The 19,577-nt window shown below is 41.2% G+C and overlaps 1 protein-coding gene across 2 annotated transcripts in view; it reads right to left on the bottom strand.

Moving 5' to 3' along the window:
- PTPN9 (protein tyrosine phosphatase non-receptor type 9) overlaps nucleotides 1–19,475 on the bottom strand; it is an 85,336-nt gene extending 65,861 nt beyond the window's left edge. Inside the window, exon 1 of one of the 2 annotated variants that reach the window (XM_037131025.2) lies at nucleotides 18,987–19,475. In XM_037131025.2, coding sequence (XP_036986920.1) covers nucleotides 18,987–19,049 — 63 coding nt within the window. In that variant the 5' untranslated portion in view covers nucleotides 19,050–19,475. The remainder of the gene's footprint in view (nucleotides 1–18,986) is intronic. The other variant, XM_037131017.2, reaches the window with a different exon arrangement.
- Nucleotides 19,476–19,577: the final 102 nt, after the last annotated feature.

The raw sequence follows: 19,577 nt of genomic DNA, 5'->3' as shown, positions 1-19,577 counted from the left end.
ATGACCTTGCCAAGTCACAACACTTGTGATGATACAACCAAGTCTGACTCTAAAGCCCACTTTCTTTCCCTTGATTTGCTCTGCACCCATCCCTGGCCAGGTCCCCTTGTTATAAATGACTTAGATAAGGGCACTGGGTGATGCTGATCACAAAAGAGAAAGACCTTTAAAAAAGAAATACATTCTAAAACAGAATACAGATCTAAAAGATCAAAAAAAGAATGGAACAAAAGGTTAGAATGGTATTCAAAAGCAAGAGGCTTTGGAGTGAGACAAGACAATGGTTTGAATACCAGGTTCTATCACTTACTGTTTAGAATGCAAAGAAGTTACTTAACTTCTTTGAGCCTTCATTTCTACGTGCAGAAAATGGGAGAATTGCCCCACAGAACTGTTGCAAGATGGGAGAAAAGGCAATATTTGTAAAATTCTCAGCACATGATGAAGCTCAACAAATGGTAGTAAACATTAAATCTAACAAGATGAAGTTTAAGGACAATAAGTGCAAGAAAATCAATTTTAGAAGCGCCATATGAAATTTAACAGAAGCACATAGGGAAAAAGATATTCAATGACTTGAATCTGAGTCAACAGTTGGCTAAGAATGCTAAAAATTATTGTGAATTCAGAGCACATTACAGAAGCACCACGTCCAAAACAAGCGAGCTCAAAACCAGGAGGCCTATCAGACTTCATTTGTAATACTATCTTCAGCTCTGACTGCTAAACTTTAAGAAAATCACTGACACACTAGAATCAGTCCAGAAAAGATCAGAAGGTGAGAAGCTTTGAAAACATAGCAACTAGGACTTCTGGCCAAGATGAAGGCGTAGGAAGATACAATTTGCCTCTTCGCACAACCAAAAGAAGCACAAAAGCAAATTGAAAAACAAATAACCAGAACTGCCAGAAAACTGAACTGTATGAAGTCTGACAAACAAGGAGTTAAAGAAGAAACACTCATCCAGACTGGTAGGAGGGGCAGAGATGGGCAGCCAGGGCAGGGAGAACAGTGTGGCAAGGCTGCAGCTGGCAGACCAGGCAAAGGAGAGGCTGGCAGACTGGGTGGTCCCACATTTGTGTGTGGATAAATCAGGAGGACAACTGGGGAGTGACAAAGACCCTGAACTTCAAGGTTCCTGTGCAAGGAAATAAAGCCTCAATCCTCTGACTGTAAAAACCTGTGGGGGTTGTGGAGGCAGTAGAAACTCCCAGCCTCACAGGGGAGTTCACTGGAGAGACCCACAGGGTCCTAGAACATACGCAAGCCCACCTACCTTGGAATTGGCACCAGAAGGGCCAAATTTGCTTGTGGGAAGAGGAGGAAATGACTGAAAGCTAGCTGAGAATTGAGCAAGTGGCATTGTTCTCTCTCTGACCCCTCCCTCAATTACAATGCCACGACACAATAACCTGGATTGCCCCACCCTGGTGAATACCTAAGGCTCCTCCCCTTACAACATAACACACATGTCAAGACAAAAACATATGGCCCAAATGAAAGAAAAGATCAAAGCCCCCAAAATAGAACTAAGCGATGAAGAGATAGCCAACCTAATAGATGCACAGTTCAAAACACTAATAATCAGGATGTTCACAAAAATGGTTGAGTATGGTCTCAAAATAGAGGAAAAGTAAAGGCTATGCAAAATAAAAAAGGAAAAATATACAGGGAGCCAACAGTGAAGGGGAGGAAATCAAAACTCCAATTAACGATTTGGACCAGAAGGAAGAAACAAATATTCAACCAGAACAGAATGAAGAAACAAGAATTCAAAAAAATGAAGAGAGGCTTAGGAACCTCCGGAACAACTTTAAACATTCCAACAACCGAATCATAGGGGGTGCCAGAAGGAAAAGAGGTAGAGCAATAAATTGAAAACGTATTTGAAAAAATAATGAAAGAGAACTTCCCTAATCTGGCAAAGGAAATAGACTTCCAGGAAGTCCAGGAAGCTCAGACAGTCCCAAAGAAGTTAAACCCAAGGAAACACACACCAAGGCACATCATAATTACATTACCCAAGATTAAAGAGGAGAGAATCTTAAAAGCAGCAAGAGACAAGGAGACTGATACCTACAAAGGAATTTCTATAAGACTCTCGGCTGATTGCTCAAAAGAAAACTTGCAGGCAAGAAGGAGCTGGAAAGAAGTATTCAAAGTCATGAAAGGCAAGGAACTACATCCAAGATTACTCTACCCAGCAAAGCTATCACTTAGAATGGAAGGGCAGATAAAATGTGCTTCCCAGATAAGGTCAAGTTAAAGGAGTCCATCATCACCAACCTCTTATTATATAAAATGTTAAAGGGACTTATCTAAGAAAAAGAAGATGATCAAAACTATGAACACTAAAATGACAACAAATACAACCTACAGTCAACAACGGAACCTAAACAAAACAACAACTAAGCAACCAACTAGAACAGGAACAGGTTCACAGAAACAGAGATCACATAGAGGGTTATCGGGGGGAGGAGGGGAGAGAATGGGGGAAAAGGTACAGGGAATAAGAAGCATAAATGGTAGGTAGAAAATAGACAGGGGGAGGTTAACAATAGTATATGAAATGGAGAAGCCAAGGAACTTACATATAAGACCCATGGACATGAAATAAGAGGGAATGGAGAATACTGGTGGGAGGAGTGGTACAGGGCAGAGGGAAATAAAGGGCAGAAAAAAAATGGGACAACTGTAATAGCATAATCAATAATATGTCTTTTAAAAAAAGAAAAGAAAACATGGTAACTAGCTCCTTTCTGGCTTTATATTCTCTCCAGTTCACACAACCGAACTGCTTCCATTCCACTAACAACACCCCCATCTTCACGTCCCTCTCTCCCTCTTCTCCTTTCTCCCTCCCTTTCCCTACATGCCCCTCAAATTCAATTTTGCCAATGTCAAATGGATCTGAGAGGAGTGACTTAATGACTTTCTAGTCCAAAACTTTAGGACTTGGCATGTCAGACCTGTTGTCCTGGCCTGAAGATTAGATCTGCTGCTAATCTAATCTACACTAAATTTAACTGGCCCCCTGCTTTCTTCCAGAGACTGAGCCCTACAACTTTCACCCTAGGTAAATGAATCCTGAGTCTCTGTCACATACCCAAGAAACTGGAACTCTCCCTCGAAGTCTCTGTGACCCACAGCTCCATTACACCTTCAGAAGGATACAGCTAGCCAGGAGACAGCATTAGACAATGCCTGTCCTCTCAGACTTCAGCTGTTTCAAAATGATATAAATTTAGGGCCAAACCTATTCATGCTCATAAAATAGTTCAGGTAGATCAGTTTATTGTACCTAACAGGCCATTTGCAAACCTACAAGAATGGAACCTGGAAAAACTGCCTGCAATCTGCCATCCTCACAGCAGGGCCCCATTTTTCAAGTACAGTTAGAACTGGGTTCAGCTCCCTGGCAGGACCTAGAGAGTAAAATCTGGTAACTCTTATGTTTCCGGTAACTCCTAACTCCAGATTCTCAGGAACTGCAACTGACACTGGAGTAACATGAGCTTCCCTATGGAATAGCCTTGTCAAAGTGGGCAGTTTTCCCTAACTGAATCAAAACCGCCTGTGTCCTTGCATTCAATAGTCCCTTGGAGCCAAACATCCCTTTAGGGATACCATCTGCAGTGGACATCGGGTGTCTCAATACCCTGTTTTCAACCATGCTAACATCATGGTTCCATTTCTATTTCTCAAGTAAATAGAGGCTCTGCTCTTTCTTTGGATTAGAAAAACCATGGTAGTGCTACTCTTTAAGAACTCTGTCTTTCTGCCCTGGCTGCTGTGGCTCAGTGGATTGAGCACTGGCCTGCAAACCAAAGGGTTGCCAGTTCAATTCCCAGTCAGGGCACATGCCTGGGTGGCAGGCCAGAAGCAGGTGCATGACAGGCAACTGCACATTGATATTCTCTCCCTTTCCTGGTCCCTTTCCCTTCCTCTAAAAATAAGTAAATAAAATCTTTTAAAAAACCACAAAACTTTGCATTTCTGTTCCCCCTTTTTAGGACAGCACAGATGTCCTCTTAGAATCAAATGATTCCTAGAGCTTTCATCCATTTCGGACTAGTGCTATACCTAGAGTTCCCAAGCCAATTTGTAAATCCAGACTTCCCTTCCTGAAGTAAGCCTGACTGTCTACACTTCTATTGGGTTGGCCAAAAAGTCCATATGTTTATTTTCTGTAAAATAAAACACACATTTTTAATTTTCACCAATAACTTTATTGATTTGGATATCTGGAGTATGTGAGCTATCTCCCACATAGTATAACATTGATTGTTCTCAATTAATGTCTCAATTTGATCATTACCAACTTCAACTGGTCTGCCCCACAATGGAGCATCGTCCAGCTAGAAATCTCCAGCACAAAACTTCACAAACCACTTTTGACATATTGGATCAGTCACAGCACCTTCTCCACACTGCACAAATCTTTTTGTGTGTTTCAGTTGTGTTTTTACCTTTCCTGAAATAATAAAGCACAATATGCCAAAAATGTTACGTATTTTCTTCCATCTTCAGTATTAAAATGGCTGCACAAAAATTCACCACTTTTGATATTTATTAAATGCATGGTGATCTGACAGCTGTCACAATACAATTTAACAAAACTGCTTTGAATGAAATTAAAGACAACTAAGCGCTACTAGAGCCATCTCATGGAAAAAAGCAAATGAATTTTTTGGCCAACCCAATAGATGGTTCCCTGACCAACACAGTGCATCACCCTAGTAATTCCCTGCATCACCAGTTCTCAAACTTGAGCGTGCATTTGGAGGCTTGTTAAAATACAGATTTTTGGACCTCAACCCTAGAGTTTCTGATTCAGTAGCTCTGGGGTAGGTCTTGAATATCTGCATTTTTTAAAAAATTGATTTTAGGGAGAAAGGAAGGGAGAGAAAAATGAGAAAGAGAAATATTGATTTTATTGTACTACTTATGATGCATTCATTGGTTGATTGTTTGTTCTAAGTGCCCTGACCAGGGATCAACCAAACCCACAACCTTGGCATACTGAGATGACACTCTAACCAACTGAGCTACTCGGCCAGGGCCTTCGAATGTCTGCATTCTTAACAAGCTCCCAGGCCATGCTCCTGTTGCTGTTGCGGGTATGGAAACTACACATTGAAAACCACTGCTATTGACTGACTATTGCAAGTCATTCCCAGAACTATAATAGGAAAGGGGCAGGGCAGGAGGCAGGGATACTATACATGAGTCCCTTTGAATCATAACATTCAGTGTTTTGTCCTACCCAGAAAACACTTTATTTTCCTACAAAGAAGACCTCAACTGGGTCTCACAGGTGAAATATTCAGCAGTTTAAAACCAATGATAATTCATTCTCATAAATTATTAAGACAGATACATCTGTAACCAAGAAATGATACTTAAGTAAGAGATCCAGCAGCCAAACAAGGAGTGGAGCCCTAGCCAAATAGCTCAGTTGGTTAGAGCCTGGTCCCCTGTACGCCAAGGTTGCAGGTTCAAGCCCTGGTCAGGGTACACACAAGAAGCAACCGATAAACGCATAAATAAGTAGAACAACAAATTAAATGTTGCTCCTGTCTCCCTCTCCCTCTGTTCCTCTCTCTCTAAAAATCAATAAAATTAGAAAGTTTTGGCCAAGATGAAGGCATAGATAGAAACTCTTCACTTCCTTGCACAACCAAAAGAAGGATAACAACAAATCTAAAAACAATAAAAAACCAGAAGTGCCAGAAAATCAAACTGCATGGAATTCCAATAACCAAAGAATCAAAGAAATAGTCAACCAGACCAACCAGACCAATAAGATAGGCAGACAGAGAGAACCTGCAGCAAGGTGGCAGACCTGCGGGTGGGGCTGGCTGAACAGGAAACTAAGACTCAGAGCTGACTGGGGACTATGGCAGGGGTTTCCACAGTAGAAGAACTCCCAGTCTTACATGACAGTTCCTTGGAAAGTGGGGCGAGAACTGAGCAGGGGAGCTACATTGTTCCCTCTCTGGCCCCTCCCCCACAGGCTGCACCACAGCACAGCAAGGAGAGTTGTTGCCCTGCCCTGGTGAATACCTAAGGCCCCCCTTACAACTTGACAGGTGCACAGAGACAAAGAACTAGGGCCCAAATGAAAAAACTGAGCAAAACTCCAGAAAGAGAACTAAGCGATGAGGAGATAGCCAACCTATCTAATGGGGAATTTAAGGCCCTGGTAATCAAAATGCTCACAGAACTGACTGAGCTTGGTCAAAAAATGAAAGAACAAATGAAAGATACCCAAAGTGAAATAAAGCAAAATATTCAGGGAACCAACAGTGACAGGAAGGAAACCAGGACTCAAAGCAATGACCTGGAACAAAAGGAAGAAATAAACATCCAACTGGAACAGAATGAAGAAACGAGAATTCGAAAAAAATGAAGAGAAGCTTAGGGACCTCTGGGACAACTTTAAACATTCCAATATCCAAATTATAGGGGTGCCAGGAGAAGAACATGAACAAGAAATTGAAAACTTATTTGAAAAAATAATAAAGGAAAACTTCCCCAATATGCCAAAAAAAATAGACTTCTAGGAAGTCCAGGAAGCCCAGGAAGCCCAGAGAGTCCCAAAGAACTTAGACCCAAAGAGGAACACACCAAAGCACATCATCATTAAGTTACCCAAAATTTAAGATAAGGAGAGAATCTTAAAAGCAGCCAAAGAAAAGGAACCTACAAAAGAGTTCCCAGAAGGTTATTAGCTGATTTCTCAAGGGGAACCTTGCAGGCAAGAAGAGGGCTGGAAAAAAGTATTCGAAGTCATGAAAGGCAAGGACCTACGTCCAAGATTACTCTATTCAGCAAAGCTTTCATTTAGAATGGAAGGGCAGATAAAGTGCTTCCCAGAGAAGGTCAAATTAAAGAGTCCACAATCACCAACTCCTTATTATATGAAATGTTAAAGAGACTTATCTAAGAAAAAGAAAATGATAAAAAATACAAACAGTAAAATGAGAACAAACACGACTATCAACAACTGAACCTAAAAAAAAAAACCAACCCAAAATTGAACTAAGCAAATGGCTACAATAGGAACAGAATCAGAGAAATGAATATCACATGGAAGGTTTTTGGTGGGGAGGGAAAAAGGAGGAATGGTGGAGAGAGGTACAGGGAAGAAGAAGCATAATTGGTAGGTATAAAATAGATGGGGAGAGATCAAAATGGTATAGGAAACAGAGAATTCAAAGAACTTATATGTATAACCCATGGCCATGAACTAAGGGGGGTGGGAATGCTGGACAGTTGTGGAGTGCAGGGCAGGGGGGATAAAGGAAGAACTGGGAAAACTGTAATAGCATAATCAATAAAATATACTTAAAATCAATAAAATTACATTATCAAACTATAAGTGGAAGTAACACCTATTTTCTTTTCCTTTCCTCACCAGGTGCATTATTCACTAAATGAATTAAAACCTGTAACATGCTTAGAATAATATTTAGCCATAATTATTTTTACCGTGGTAAAATATACATAATACTTATCATTTAAAAAATTTGTAAGTATACAATTCAGTGGTATTAAATATAATCACAATATTGGGTATCCATCACCACTATCTATACCCCCAAATTTTTCATCACCCCCAACAGAAACTGTACCCATGAAACAATAACTCCTCCTTCCCAAATGTTCCCCTAGCCCCCCATGTTCTACTTTCTGTCTCTGTGAATTGGCCTATAGTGGAATCATACACTTGTCTTTCTGTGTCTGGCTTACTTCAGAAAGCATAATGTTTTCAAGGACCACCCGTATTGTAGCATATATTAAAATTGAATTCTTTTTAACAAATATTTTACTTATTTTGAAGGGTAGGGGAAGAAAAGAGAGGGAGACAAACATTGATCAGTTGCTTCTCACACATCTCCAACTGGAGACCTGGCCCTCAACCCGGGCACATGCCCTGACTGGGAACTGAACCAGAAACCTTTCAGTCTGCAGGCCAGTGCTCAATCCACTAAGCTAGGGCAAAATTTCATTCCTTTTTAAATTTGAATAATATACGCCTCATTTTGTTTATCTATTCATCTGTCCACAGACACTGGGCTGCTTCTACCTTTCGGCTATCGTGAATAATGTTGCTACGACATGGACCTGCAAGTATCTATTCCAGTCCCGGCTTTCAGTTCTTTTGGACATACACCTAGGAGTGCAACTGCTGGGTCACACGGAAATTCTATGTTGAATCTTCTGAGAAACCGACAAACTGTTTTCCACAGTGGCTGCTCTATTTTACATTCCCACAGCCATCAGCAAGGCTAACACTTTTTCTTTTCTTTTTTTAATTAGTCATCCTGGTAGGTAATGCTTAGCCACTATTATCATCACAAGTTTTGATATGGGCTTTTTACCAATACTTGTAGCACTATAAGGGCATCATGACAAGAATCAGAGGCTCTGACTAGTTTTCAAGTTCAAGTGGTCCTGGCAGTTTTATTCAAAACATGTTCCCAGTTTGCTTCTAATTTTCTCAGAAAACCACCTTCAAAGCTAGCATTTCCATAGCTTGATATCAATTAAGGAAGAAAGAGACTCTTTTTAAAAAAATTATTTTATTTATTTATTTTTAGAGAGAGGGGAAGGGAAGGAGAAAGAGTAGAAGAGAAACATCAATGTGTGGCTGCCTCTCATGTGTCCCCTACCGGGGACCTGGCCTGCAACTCAGGCATGTGCCCTGACTGGGAATTGAACCAGCAACCCTTTGCTTCACAGGCCTGCGCTCAATCCACTGAACCACACTGGCCAGGGCAGGAAGAAAAGGACTTTTGCCCTGACCTATGTGGTTCAGTTGTTTGGGCATCATTCCAAAAAGCGATGGGTCACCAGTTCAATTCCTGGTCAGGGGACACGTCTGGGTTGTGGGTTTAGTCCCCAGTCAGGGCATGAGCAAGAGGCAACCAATTGATACTTCTGTCTTCTATCAATGTTTCTCTCTCTCTTTCTCCCTTCCTTCCCCTCTCTGAAAATAAATAAATGAGATCTTGAGAAAGAAAGGGAGGAAGGAAGAAAATGACTATTTGGTTGGCTAAAAAAAAATGGTTTTCAATTTAAAAAAATCTCTTGCCCTGGCTGGTGTGGCTCAGCGGACTGAGCTCCGGCCTGCTAACCAAAGGGTCTTAAGTTCGATTCTGAGTCGCAGGGCACATGCATGCGTTGTGGGCCAGGTCCCCAGTGGGGGGCCCATGAGAGGCAACCACTCACTGATGTTTCTCTCCTTCCCTTCCCCTCTGTCTAAAAATAAATAAATAAACTCTTTTAAAATAAAAAAAAAATCACCTCACTCATTGGAAGAACAAAGACACTTCATAGCGACACTCAGAAACGTCTGGATGGGAAAGCATAAGCGCCACTTCCCATTTTTACCACTCCATGGCAGGGCACAGCGGTGTGCTGCTGTCATTTAAACTGCCCCATTTCTGAGAACCCTCGCAAAGGCTGTGCGAGTGACTTCTTTTGTCCTCTGTGATGGTTATGCTGCAAAATAATTAAGTTTTAGATTAGCGCTTTGAAAAGTATGTGAACTCAATCACTGAAACCAGTATCTGAGGGCACCTATTTGAACACTAAATGTGTTAACTAAAGACCCATCTTTAACTAAAATGTGGGAACTGAGCCTTGATTGGTGTGGCTCAGTTGGTTGGACGTCATCCTGTAAAGCCAAAGGTCACCAGTTTGATTCCAGTCAGGGCACATGCCTGGATTGTGGATTTGATCCCTGGTTGAGGAGTGTGGGAGAAGCTACTAATTAATGCTTTTCTCACACATCGATGTTTCTTTCCCTCTCTTTCTCCCTCCCCTCCCCTCTCTAAAAATAAATAAGTTTAAAAATGTACTATTTTTTAAATGTAGGAACTATTATAACTGTTCCAATCCCCATGCCATCTCAGTTAGGTTCTCAAGCATCTTTCAAAATCAAATATTAAAATGCTTGCTCTAGTAGGTACAGGCCTTCTACTGCTGAAGAGCACAGGCTAAACTACCTGTTCTAGGAACACTTGCCCCTACTGTAGGAGAAGACTATTCCAGTGCCAGAAAGAGCAACCAAGGAGCTCTTGAGTTGGAGGTATGTAAAGAGGAAATGTGATATTAATTGGTTTGGAAAAAGAAAGTAGCCCCAGTTGTCTGAGACATCAAGGCAGATGACAGAACAGCTGTGAAGTGGCTGAAACTACACTGGAGGGTTTTCGTATCTGAACAAATAATCAGAGTTAGGGGGAGTGATGTCTGGTTTTGACACTGCAGCAAACGAGCCATTCTGCTATAAAAACGGGATTTAATATTTAGAAAACAAACTTGAAGTATCACAACATTACTATGTTTTTTCCAATACAATAAAAGTATACAAGTCAGCAAATGAAAGACTCAAAAATACTACCCTACAATGAGTTTTAACTGTTACCTCTGTAAAACAGTTCAGCTCTATTCTAAAACAGGGTCTGTCTTACTTTTCAATTCATTAATAAGTATTTAAGTTCAGGTTTCTGCGAAAAAACCTCCAGGTTCCTTATCATTCACAAAACTAAAGTCCAAGACCCTTGATATGCTCAGAAATTTTAAGACTAAAATTCTTACATCCAAATGAGATTTTTACCTCATTGCTAGTTACAATATCATTAGTAACTGGCAATAATGAAAATAATGAGAATTCTTCACCCCTCTCTCCTCTCCTTTGCCTCTCTGGGAGACCTCAACTTAACATTATAAATCACGTCATTCTTGACATATTGCTTCTTCCGGAAAGACAGCTGACATTTAGCACAGGACATGTGAGGCTGTGGGAAAAGAGAAGTTCTTGGCCACAAGAATCAGGACAAAACCCCTGGCCTTTGAAAAAATGCCAAAAATCTCTTAACTCTACTGCAAGTTAATTTTTAGCTTTAGAAGATTCTAAGATCACAAACCAGAGCACAGAATGAGGACAGATTTTTGAAAACTACACTATAAAGTTGCAAGATAACTAGCTTCTGGTATTCATAAGAATCCATGCTAAGTGACAGTCTTCAGGGGAAATATGAATATTTCCCCCCTTGGAAGTGTGTTGAGCTCCCTTAGCTCTAACATCTTTCACTATCTAAAGGCAGCAGCGCAGAAGTGGCTGATGTCACTAAGGGTTTACTATGGAAGCATCAGAACACAGGCTCTACATGTGCTTGTTCGTTAAACCTTCTACAATTTCTACGATGCTGTAAGCTCCAAATGATATAAACTCTAAAACAGAAATTTCCTTTAGATGCTCTGAAAATAAATAGTAGATTATTTGTTATAGCAACTTTAAAGAACTCTTGAACTTTTTTTAATGTGAGAGAAGCACTATATGAGTTATTTAAAATCTTTTGCCTAAAATGATAATATGAATAAAAACCTAAGTACTTTAGAAAGCATATTCTATCCTATCAATCACTACTTGGGAAATCCATGTCAAACCAAAAGATTCTAAAAGACTATAACTGCTGAATTCAAATATCCTCAGAATTCTAATTAAGAGTTTTTGTTCTATGGTTTATTAAAAAGAGAGAGTTCTACTCAAAACTTATGCCCAAACACATGTAACATAAGGAACCTCACTTAACTTTCTGTAGGTTACACAGACATAGAACATAAGAACACAGGCATGTGACATAAACTACTTTTAACTATCTTTAGTGCTCAAGTGAATTATAATTTAGCAAATTCAGTAAAATTTCAGGTCAAGTTACAAATGTGAGTACATGCTTTGGAAAAGTAAAATTAAGATAATTAATAACACAGTAAGAATAAAGGCTACTACTGATACTTAGAAATTACCCATCAGACTACCAAATTTAAAACTTCCCCAGCATATTAAACATCAAAAAAGGATTAACACAGACTTCCGGCCAAGATGGAGGCATAGGTAGATATACTTTGTGTTCTCTCTCAACCAAAAGAAGGACAACGAATTTAAAAACAAAACAAAACACAGAACTGCCAGAAAACCCAACTGTATGGAAGTCCAACCACCAAGAAGTTAAAGAAGAAACGGTCAGACTGGCAGGAGCGGCAGAGACAGGCAGCCAGGGCAGAGAAGATACTCATCAAGGTGGCAACTGGGTGGCTCCACATTTGCGTGTGGATAAACTGGGAGGAACAACTGGGGAGCCAGAGAGACCCCAAAACCCAGGTTTCCAGCACAGGGAAAGAAAACCTCAAAACCTTTGGCTGTAAAAACATGCAGACATTGCGGCAGCGGGAGAAACTCCCAATCTCACAGGAGAGTTCACTGGAGAGACCCACGGGGTCCTAGAACGTACCCACCCAGGAATTAGCACCAGGAGGACCCAATTTGCTTGTGGGTAGCTGGGGAAGTGATTAAAGCCAGCTAAGAGCTGAGCAAGTGGCACTGTTCCTTCTCTGACCCCTCCCCAACATACAACGCCACAAAAAGTGACCTGGGTTGCCCTGCCCTGGTGAATACTTAAGGCTCCACCCTTTACAACATAAAAGGTGCGCCAAGACAAAGAAATATGGCCCAAGTGAAAGAACAGATCAAAGCTCAAAAAATAGAACTAAGTGATGAAGAGATAGCTAACCTATCAGATGCAGAGTTCAAAACACTGGTAATCAGGATGGTCACAGAAATTGTTGCATATGGTACAAAATAGAGGAAAAAGTGAAGGCTAAGCAAAATGAAATAAAGTAAAATATATAAAGAACCAATAGTAGCCCTGGCTGGTGTGCTGTATATCCCTCTCTTTCTCCTTCCCTTTCTTGTGTAAGGGAAGAAAACAAGGACTCAGATCAACGATTTGGAGCAGAAGGAAGAAATAAACATCCAACCAATGTTTATTCAACCAATGTTTCTTCAACAGAATGAAGAAACAAGAATTTAGCCCTGGGTGATGTAGCTCCATAGATTGAGCACCAGCCTGCAAAACAAAGGGATGCTGGACTGATTCCTAGTCAAGGCACATGCCTGGGTTGCAGGTCAGGTCAGGTCTCCAGTGGGGGGGGGTGAATGAGAGGCAACCACACTCTGATGTTTCTTTCCCTCTTTCTCCTCTGCCTAAAAATAAATAAATAAATAAAGTCTTTTTAAAAAAGAATTTTTAAAAAATGAGGAGAGGCTTAGAAACCTCCAGAACAACTTTAAACAATGTTCTAACATCTGAATTATAGGGGTGCCAGAAGAAGAGGAAGAGCAAGAAATTGAAAACTTATTTGAAAATATGATGAAGGAGCGTTGGCTGGTGTGGCTCACTGGATTGAGAGCTGGCCTGTAAACTAAAGGGTCACTGGTTCAATTCCCAGTCAGGGCACATGTTTGGGTTGCAGGCCAGGTCCCCACTGGAGAGGTGTGTAAGAGGCAACCACACATTGATGTTTCTTTTCCTCTCTTTCTCCCTCACCCTCTATCTAAAAATAAATAAATAAAATCCTTTTTTAAAAAAGGAAGAAATCCTAATGAAGGAGAACTTCCCTAATTTAGCAAGGAAACAGACTTCCAGGAAGCTCAGAGTCTCAAAGAAGTTGGACCCAAGGAAACACACACCAACACACATCATAATTACATTACCCAAGATTAAACATAAGGAGAGAATCTTAAAAGCAGCAAAAGAAAAGGAGACAGTTACCTAACAGGGAGTTCCCATAAGACTAGCAGCTGATTTCCCTAAACTTGCAGGCAAGAAGGGGCTGGAAAGAAGTATTCGAAGCCATAAAAGGCATGGACCTACGTTCAAGATTACTCTACACAGCAAAGCTATCATTTAGAATGGAAGGGCAGATAAAGTCTTCCCAGATAAGATCAAGTTAAAGGAGTTCATCATCACCTACCCCTCATTATATGAAATGTTAAAGGTACTTATCTAAGAAAAAGATGATCAAAAATATGAGCACTAAAATGACAACAAACTCACAACTGTCGACAACTGAACCAAAAGAAAAACAAAAACAAACTAAGAAAACGACTAGAACAAAAACAGAATCACAGAAATGGAGATCACATGGAGGGTTATCAGTGGGGAGGGGGAGGGGAGAGAATGGGGAAAAAGGTACAGTGAGTAAGAAGCATAAATGGTAGGTACAAAATGTACAGGGGGAGGTTAAGAATAGTATGGGAAATGGAGAAGCCAGAGAAGTTGTATGTACGACCCACGGACATGAACTAAGGGGGAGAATGCTGGTGGGGAGGGTGCAGTGTGAGGGAATAAAGGGGAGAAAAAAATGGACAATTGTAATAGCATAATAAAAAATATATATTTACAAAAATAAATAAAAGACATCAAAAAGGATATATTCCTGACACAAAAATACCTAGGTTTGGGGGCTGGGATGGGAGTAAAAGACAGAAAACTGTACTTGAACAATAATTAAGTAAATTTAAAAAAATACCTAAGTTTTTACAGTTCAGAGAGATAATATTCTTCATATTTGGCTCCAAGAATAGTTATTTCTCCTATACTAAAGAAAAAGAAGATATAAAAAATTGCATTTTGCACTCTTGGTGGTAAACTGATGTAGCCACTGTGGAAAACAGTATGGAGGTTCCTCAAAAAATTAAAGATAGAACTACATAATGACCCCCAGAAATTCCAGAAAGTATCTGAAGAAATCTAAAACACTAATTAAAAAAGACATATGCATCCCTATGTTCGACAGAAGCAAGCTAAGTGTTCATTTACAGATGAGTGGATAAAGATGATACATATGTATATTACTGATACATACGAATATTACTCAGCCATAAAAAAGAATGTAATCTTACCATGTGCATAACATGGATGGACCTAGAGGCCGTTATGCTGAGTGAAATAAGTCAAACTGGGAAGGAAAAATACCATATGATTTCACTTCTACATGGAATATAAAGAACAAAACATGCCCAGGCTGGTGCATAGGAGGCAACCACACATTGACGTTTCTCTCCTTGTTTCTCCTATCCTTCCTCTATCTCTAAAAATAAATAAATAAAATATTTAAAAACAAGATTCACAAGAATGTAAAGTACAGCATAGAGAATACAGTCAATAATATACTAAATATATATGGGACCGGGTGGATACTAGACTTACGGGAGGGATCACTTAGTAAGTTATATAAATGTCTAATCATTATGTCACATGCCCAAAACTAACATAATAATACCAACTGTAATTGGAAAAAAAACACCTCTTTTTATATATACTACCAAAAATAAATAAATATTTTTTTAAATTACAATTTTTATTGACTACACCTCAAAAAGGAAAGCTGCCAACTCTATCTTTTTTTTAAAGATTTTATTTATTTATCATTAGAAGGGAAGGGAAGGGAAGGAGAGGAGAGAGATATCAATGTATGGTTGCCTCTTGTGCATCCCCCACTGGGAACTGGCCTGCAACCCAGGCACGTGGCCTGAACTGGGAATCGAACCGCGATCCTTTGATTCGCAGGCCCGCGCTCAACCCACTGAGCTACACCAGTCAGGCCCAGCTCTATCTTAAGGAACAAAATTTTCTTCAAGAGAAATTTCATCACAGTTTCTTATACGGACTGTATGATGTTTCTGCTGGCAATATATAGGTCTCACTAAAAGTTTCCATATTTTTTCCTCTGTCTGCCTTTTTTAAACCATATTTTAAGAAGCATCATCAGAATGAAACACATGTATCAATATTAAAACCCACAAAATTAGTTATCACATATCCACATAGGCATCTAAGTAAATTGGCTAATTGCTTCATGAGAAGTTATATAGTATATAATAGAGGCAACATTTGTAGTGGAGGCAGAACAAGTTAGACTTGGGTGGAAATCATGGCTCTACCACTTGTTAGCTATGTAACCTGGGCAATTTTCTTCTCTCAGTCTGAGTTTTCTCATTTGCAAAATGAGGTAATAGCTCCAATCTTATGAGGATTAACTGTGTGTGAAATGCCCGGCACAGAACCTTACTCAAAGCAGGAGCTCCGGAAACAGTTACTGCTATTACTCTGCTGTTGTTCATGCAAACTCCTTAAAGGCAAAGTATAATTTTTCCTGAAACTCAACTGTAAGTTTTATAATTGAGACCTGAAAAAGTAAAAGCAAGAAACATCAAAGTTACATATAATGAGACTATGAAGTAATATGATGACCCTGGCTGGCATGGCTCAGTGGATTGCGTGCTGACCTGCGAATCGAGAGGTCACCGGTTCAATTCCCAGTCAGGGCACATGCCCGGGTTGCCAGCCAGGTCCCCAGTTGAGGGCAAGCAAGACTCAATCACACTGTTTCTCTCCCTCCCTTCCCCTCTCTCTAGAAGTAAATAAATAAAATCTTTAAAAAATAATAATGATGACCTTCAATACATATCAAAATGAACAATGTCATTTTTATAAGCCATTCTAAAAGGAGATGAGACTTGTCTGCGTACAAACCACATACGGAATTACTTTCATTCATTCCACAAGTATTTCCTGAATGTCCATTAAGTGCCAGACATTATGCTAGGCAATGTGCTTATGACGGGGAAGAAAAGCTGACACGATTTCAGTCTTTATGGAGCTTCTGGTCATGAAATTGAGCAGAGTGTAAGCTTGTTAATATTGATGTAAAGGACAGTACATGGTACTCTGAGAGCCAATAACACAGATCTAACCTAACTGGTGATGTCAAAGAAGGCCTTCCAGAGAAAGTGAAAGCTGAGATTTTAAGAATAATGAGGGAGTTAGCAGAGAGAGTATTTGCAGACATAGGAAAGCAGTTTGTACCCAGACCTTGTAGCACCTGGCAAGAGGTCCGATCAAAAGGACTGTGCCTGGTGCAAAGAGGAAGTTTGAGAATTAGCCAGGGCTCTAGACCACTCAATGGCTGAGGCTTCTGCAGAGCACGTTCAAGAGTTGTGATGATCCAAGAGCAGTGAACAGGCCACTGAGGGTTTTATGAATGATTATTTTGGGGAAAGGTAAGCTGAAGGAAAGATGCAATCAGATCTGCTGTTTGCCTTTGGCTTCAGGAATAAGCTAAGGAAAGCAAATGTGTCAAGCAGGAAACAAGTTCTGTTAGGATATGACAGTTGGGGACTAGGGTGATGAAGGTAGTAGTGGTGGAAGAAAAAGAATTTAAGATATATTCAGGAAAACCTGATGATGTATCAATATAATACACAGGGGCTGAGAGAGAACAGTGTCCAAGAGAACTGGGTGTCTGATTCACAATACTGTATGGGACATAGGTACCACTCAGGAGGGGTGTGCTCCAGAAGCACCTGTAAGGCAATTTCCCACACCCCAAAATGTACCTAAATGCATTTCAATTTTGCCTTAACTCAGTTGATCCCCTATTATACTTTTGAAATCGGGTTCCAAAGGATTTTTCTGCTATTTCCAAAAATCAAACTGACTCTCAAAAATACAAGATTTTTCCAACAATGAAGTTACTTCCACAAAGATTCTGCCACAGCTTTGAAATAAAATCCAAATGAGTTGTAAAATTGGTTTTGGCAAAGGGCTGGCATTATGGAATGAACGTGTCATTTCCCATGATGACAATTTGATAAGACTAACATGCATTTGCTATTTAATTTAAATATTTTAAGAAACTTAACAGGAATAATCACACATGATATTAAAGTACAATATGAAATTTCATCAAGCTCTACAATAACTGAAACTATACTTGAAACTACGTAGGTTTCATGTTTGTGTTTCAACATTTTGAAATATCAGTAGAGAACTTGGTATTTTGTAGAAAAACGGATGGTTATTAAAAAAACCCACATAACTCCTTGATTTTGTTTCCATCTAGTTTTTGTAATACCCATCACATTCATTTGATGTAAAAGATTTTTACTAAACAAGCTTTCTCTATACTTTTATCAATACTATCAATATTTGCTTTCCTAATACTTGCAACCTAATACCATTTTCATAGTGGAATATTGATGTCATTAAGTCTCAGAAACATAGAAACTTCAAATCTGACTAACCCTCCAAAAGACGAGTGAATAAGATCACTTCTTAAAATCAACCTAACACATCACACCTTAGTACTACAGTATTTCTTTAATTTTGGCAGGATGGGTTCCTTGGCTACCTGCTTGTACTAGCCCCTGACTAGCATTTTATTAACGCTCAATTTCGGTTACCAAAATGTTACCATGGATTGTACAGCATGGCAGCATTTTTCCCTCATGCTGATTTTATCTCAGAGTGTCAAAAGACAAGACTACAGTTTGAAGCCAAACATGAAAAGTGTTATCTCTACAAATGAGTAGAAAGGGGCTTTTAAAAAATCAGGCCTTAAGCTCATTAACCAATATTACTTTGTAAAACCAGATTGTCTTCACACTGGACACTGCACTATCAAATACGGTTCTTGGAAACAAGGGTCTGGAGAGTTTGAAGTGGGTGACCATCTTATTTCAGATTTTTATTAAAACATGGAATCAAACTCATGGCTGTAAGGCCGGGTATGGGCAGTGCCAAGAAAGGCAGGGAAACGCCAGGAAGGGTCCCATCTTCCTCGGAAGGTGTGGTCCCTGTCTGCTCCGCAAAAATGTGCAAGAGGGCCTGGCTTCTCCCGTACCAAAGCCCTCAAAATGACACCGCAAACCACTTCCTTCTGGGAAATGACGGTCCCAAGAGTTAACGGACAATGGAGCTGCACGCAGGCTCCGGAAAGATGGAGACCGGAACGAGACAGAGTCGGGCAGCGGGCCTGCGGCACAGGGCGGTCCAGGCCCGGGCTTCGGGGAGCCCGGACTCTCGTCTGGAGACCTAGTGCATTCTCCAGTGGGCAGGAGGTCCCCGCAGGAGCCCTGCCGCCCAACCCGGGTACTTCCTGCCCTAAAAAACACAAACTCGCTCGGAAGGAAGTAAAACCTGTTTAAGGAGGCAAGGGGTTGCGCAAAGTTAGGGCCCGGGAGGCCTGGGGGGAAGATGGCAGGGGCGCGGGGGCGGGGGGGGCCATGCCCCCACGAGCTCGGACGTGCAAGTCCCGGGGTCCGACACGCCCACTGCCGCCCGCTTACCTGCTCCTCCTCCGGGGTCAGCTCCGGCGCCATGTCGGCCTGGGGTGCGGTCGCCGGCTCCATCCCGCAACCGTGGTGGACACAACCCGCCAGGAACCCCGACGCTAGCTCAGCAGCCCCCGGACGGCCCTCGCATGCTGGTCCCGCGCCGCCGTTTCTCGCCCAAAGGCTCCCGAGTGTCGCCGTCTTCTGAGCGGAAATCCTTGTGTATTTTCTCTTCTCCTTTGCTTACTCCCACTCCTCTCCCGGAAAACAGCAGATAGGAGCTGAGAGTCTTCCGAGGCAGTAGGGAGGAAATGAAGAACGTTAGAGGCCTCGGTGGTGGCGCCCCGCAGCCACCCGAGCGTGACGGGTCGCCGGCTGCTGGTCTGGCCACTGCGGTCGCTTCAGTGCAGCTACTCAGAAGCCTCGCAGGCCACAGCTAAGGACGGGAAGGCAGCAGGACCTCGAGACCACCCGAGCTCCGCGCAGCTCCATTGAGAAACTGCGCGTCTCATTCGCTAATGGGCGGGCCGCGAGCTGGGTCCGCAGGGCTGGGACACAGTCCGGGAGGGGGCGACAGAGAGGAGCCACTCAAGCTGAAGGAAGGAG

This window comes from Artibeus jamaicensis, unplaced genomic scaffold, assembly GCF_021234435.1.
Source record: "Artibeus jamaicensis isolate MK-2021 breed Jamaican fruit bat unplaced genomic scaffold, CSHL_Jam_final scaffold_286, whole genome shotgun sequence".
Classification (NCBI taxonomy): domain Eukaryota; kingdom Metazoa; phylum Chordata; class Mammalia; order Chiroptera; family Phyllostomidae; genus Artibeus; species Artibeus jamaicensis.
This window is presented reverse-complemented; position numbering and strand designations above follow the sequence as displayed.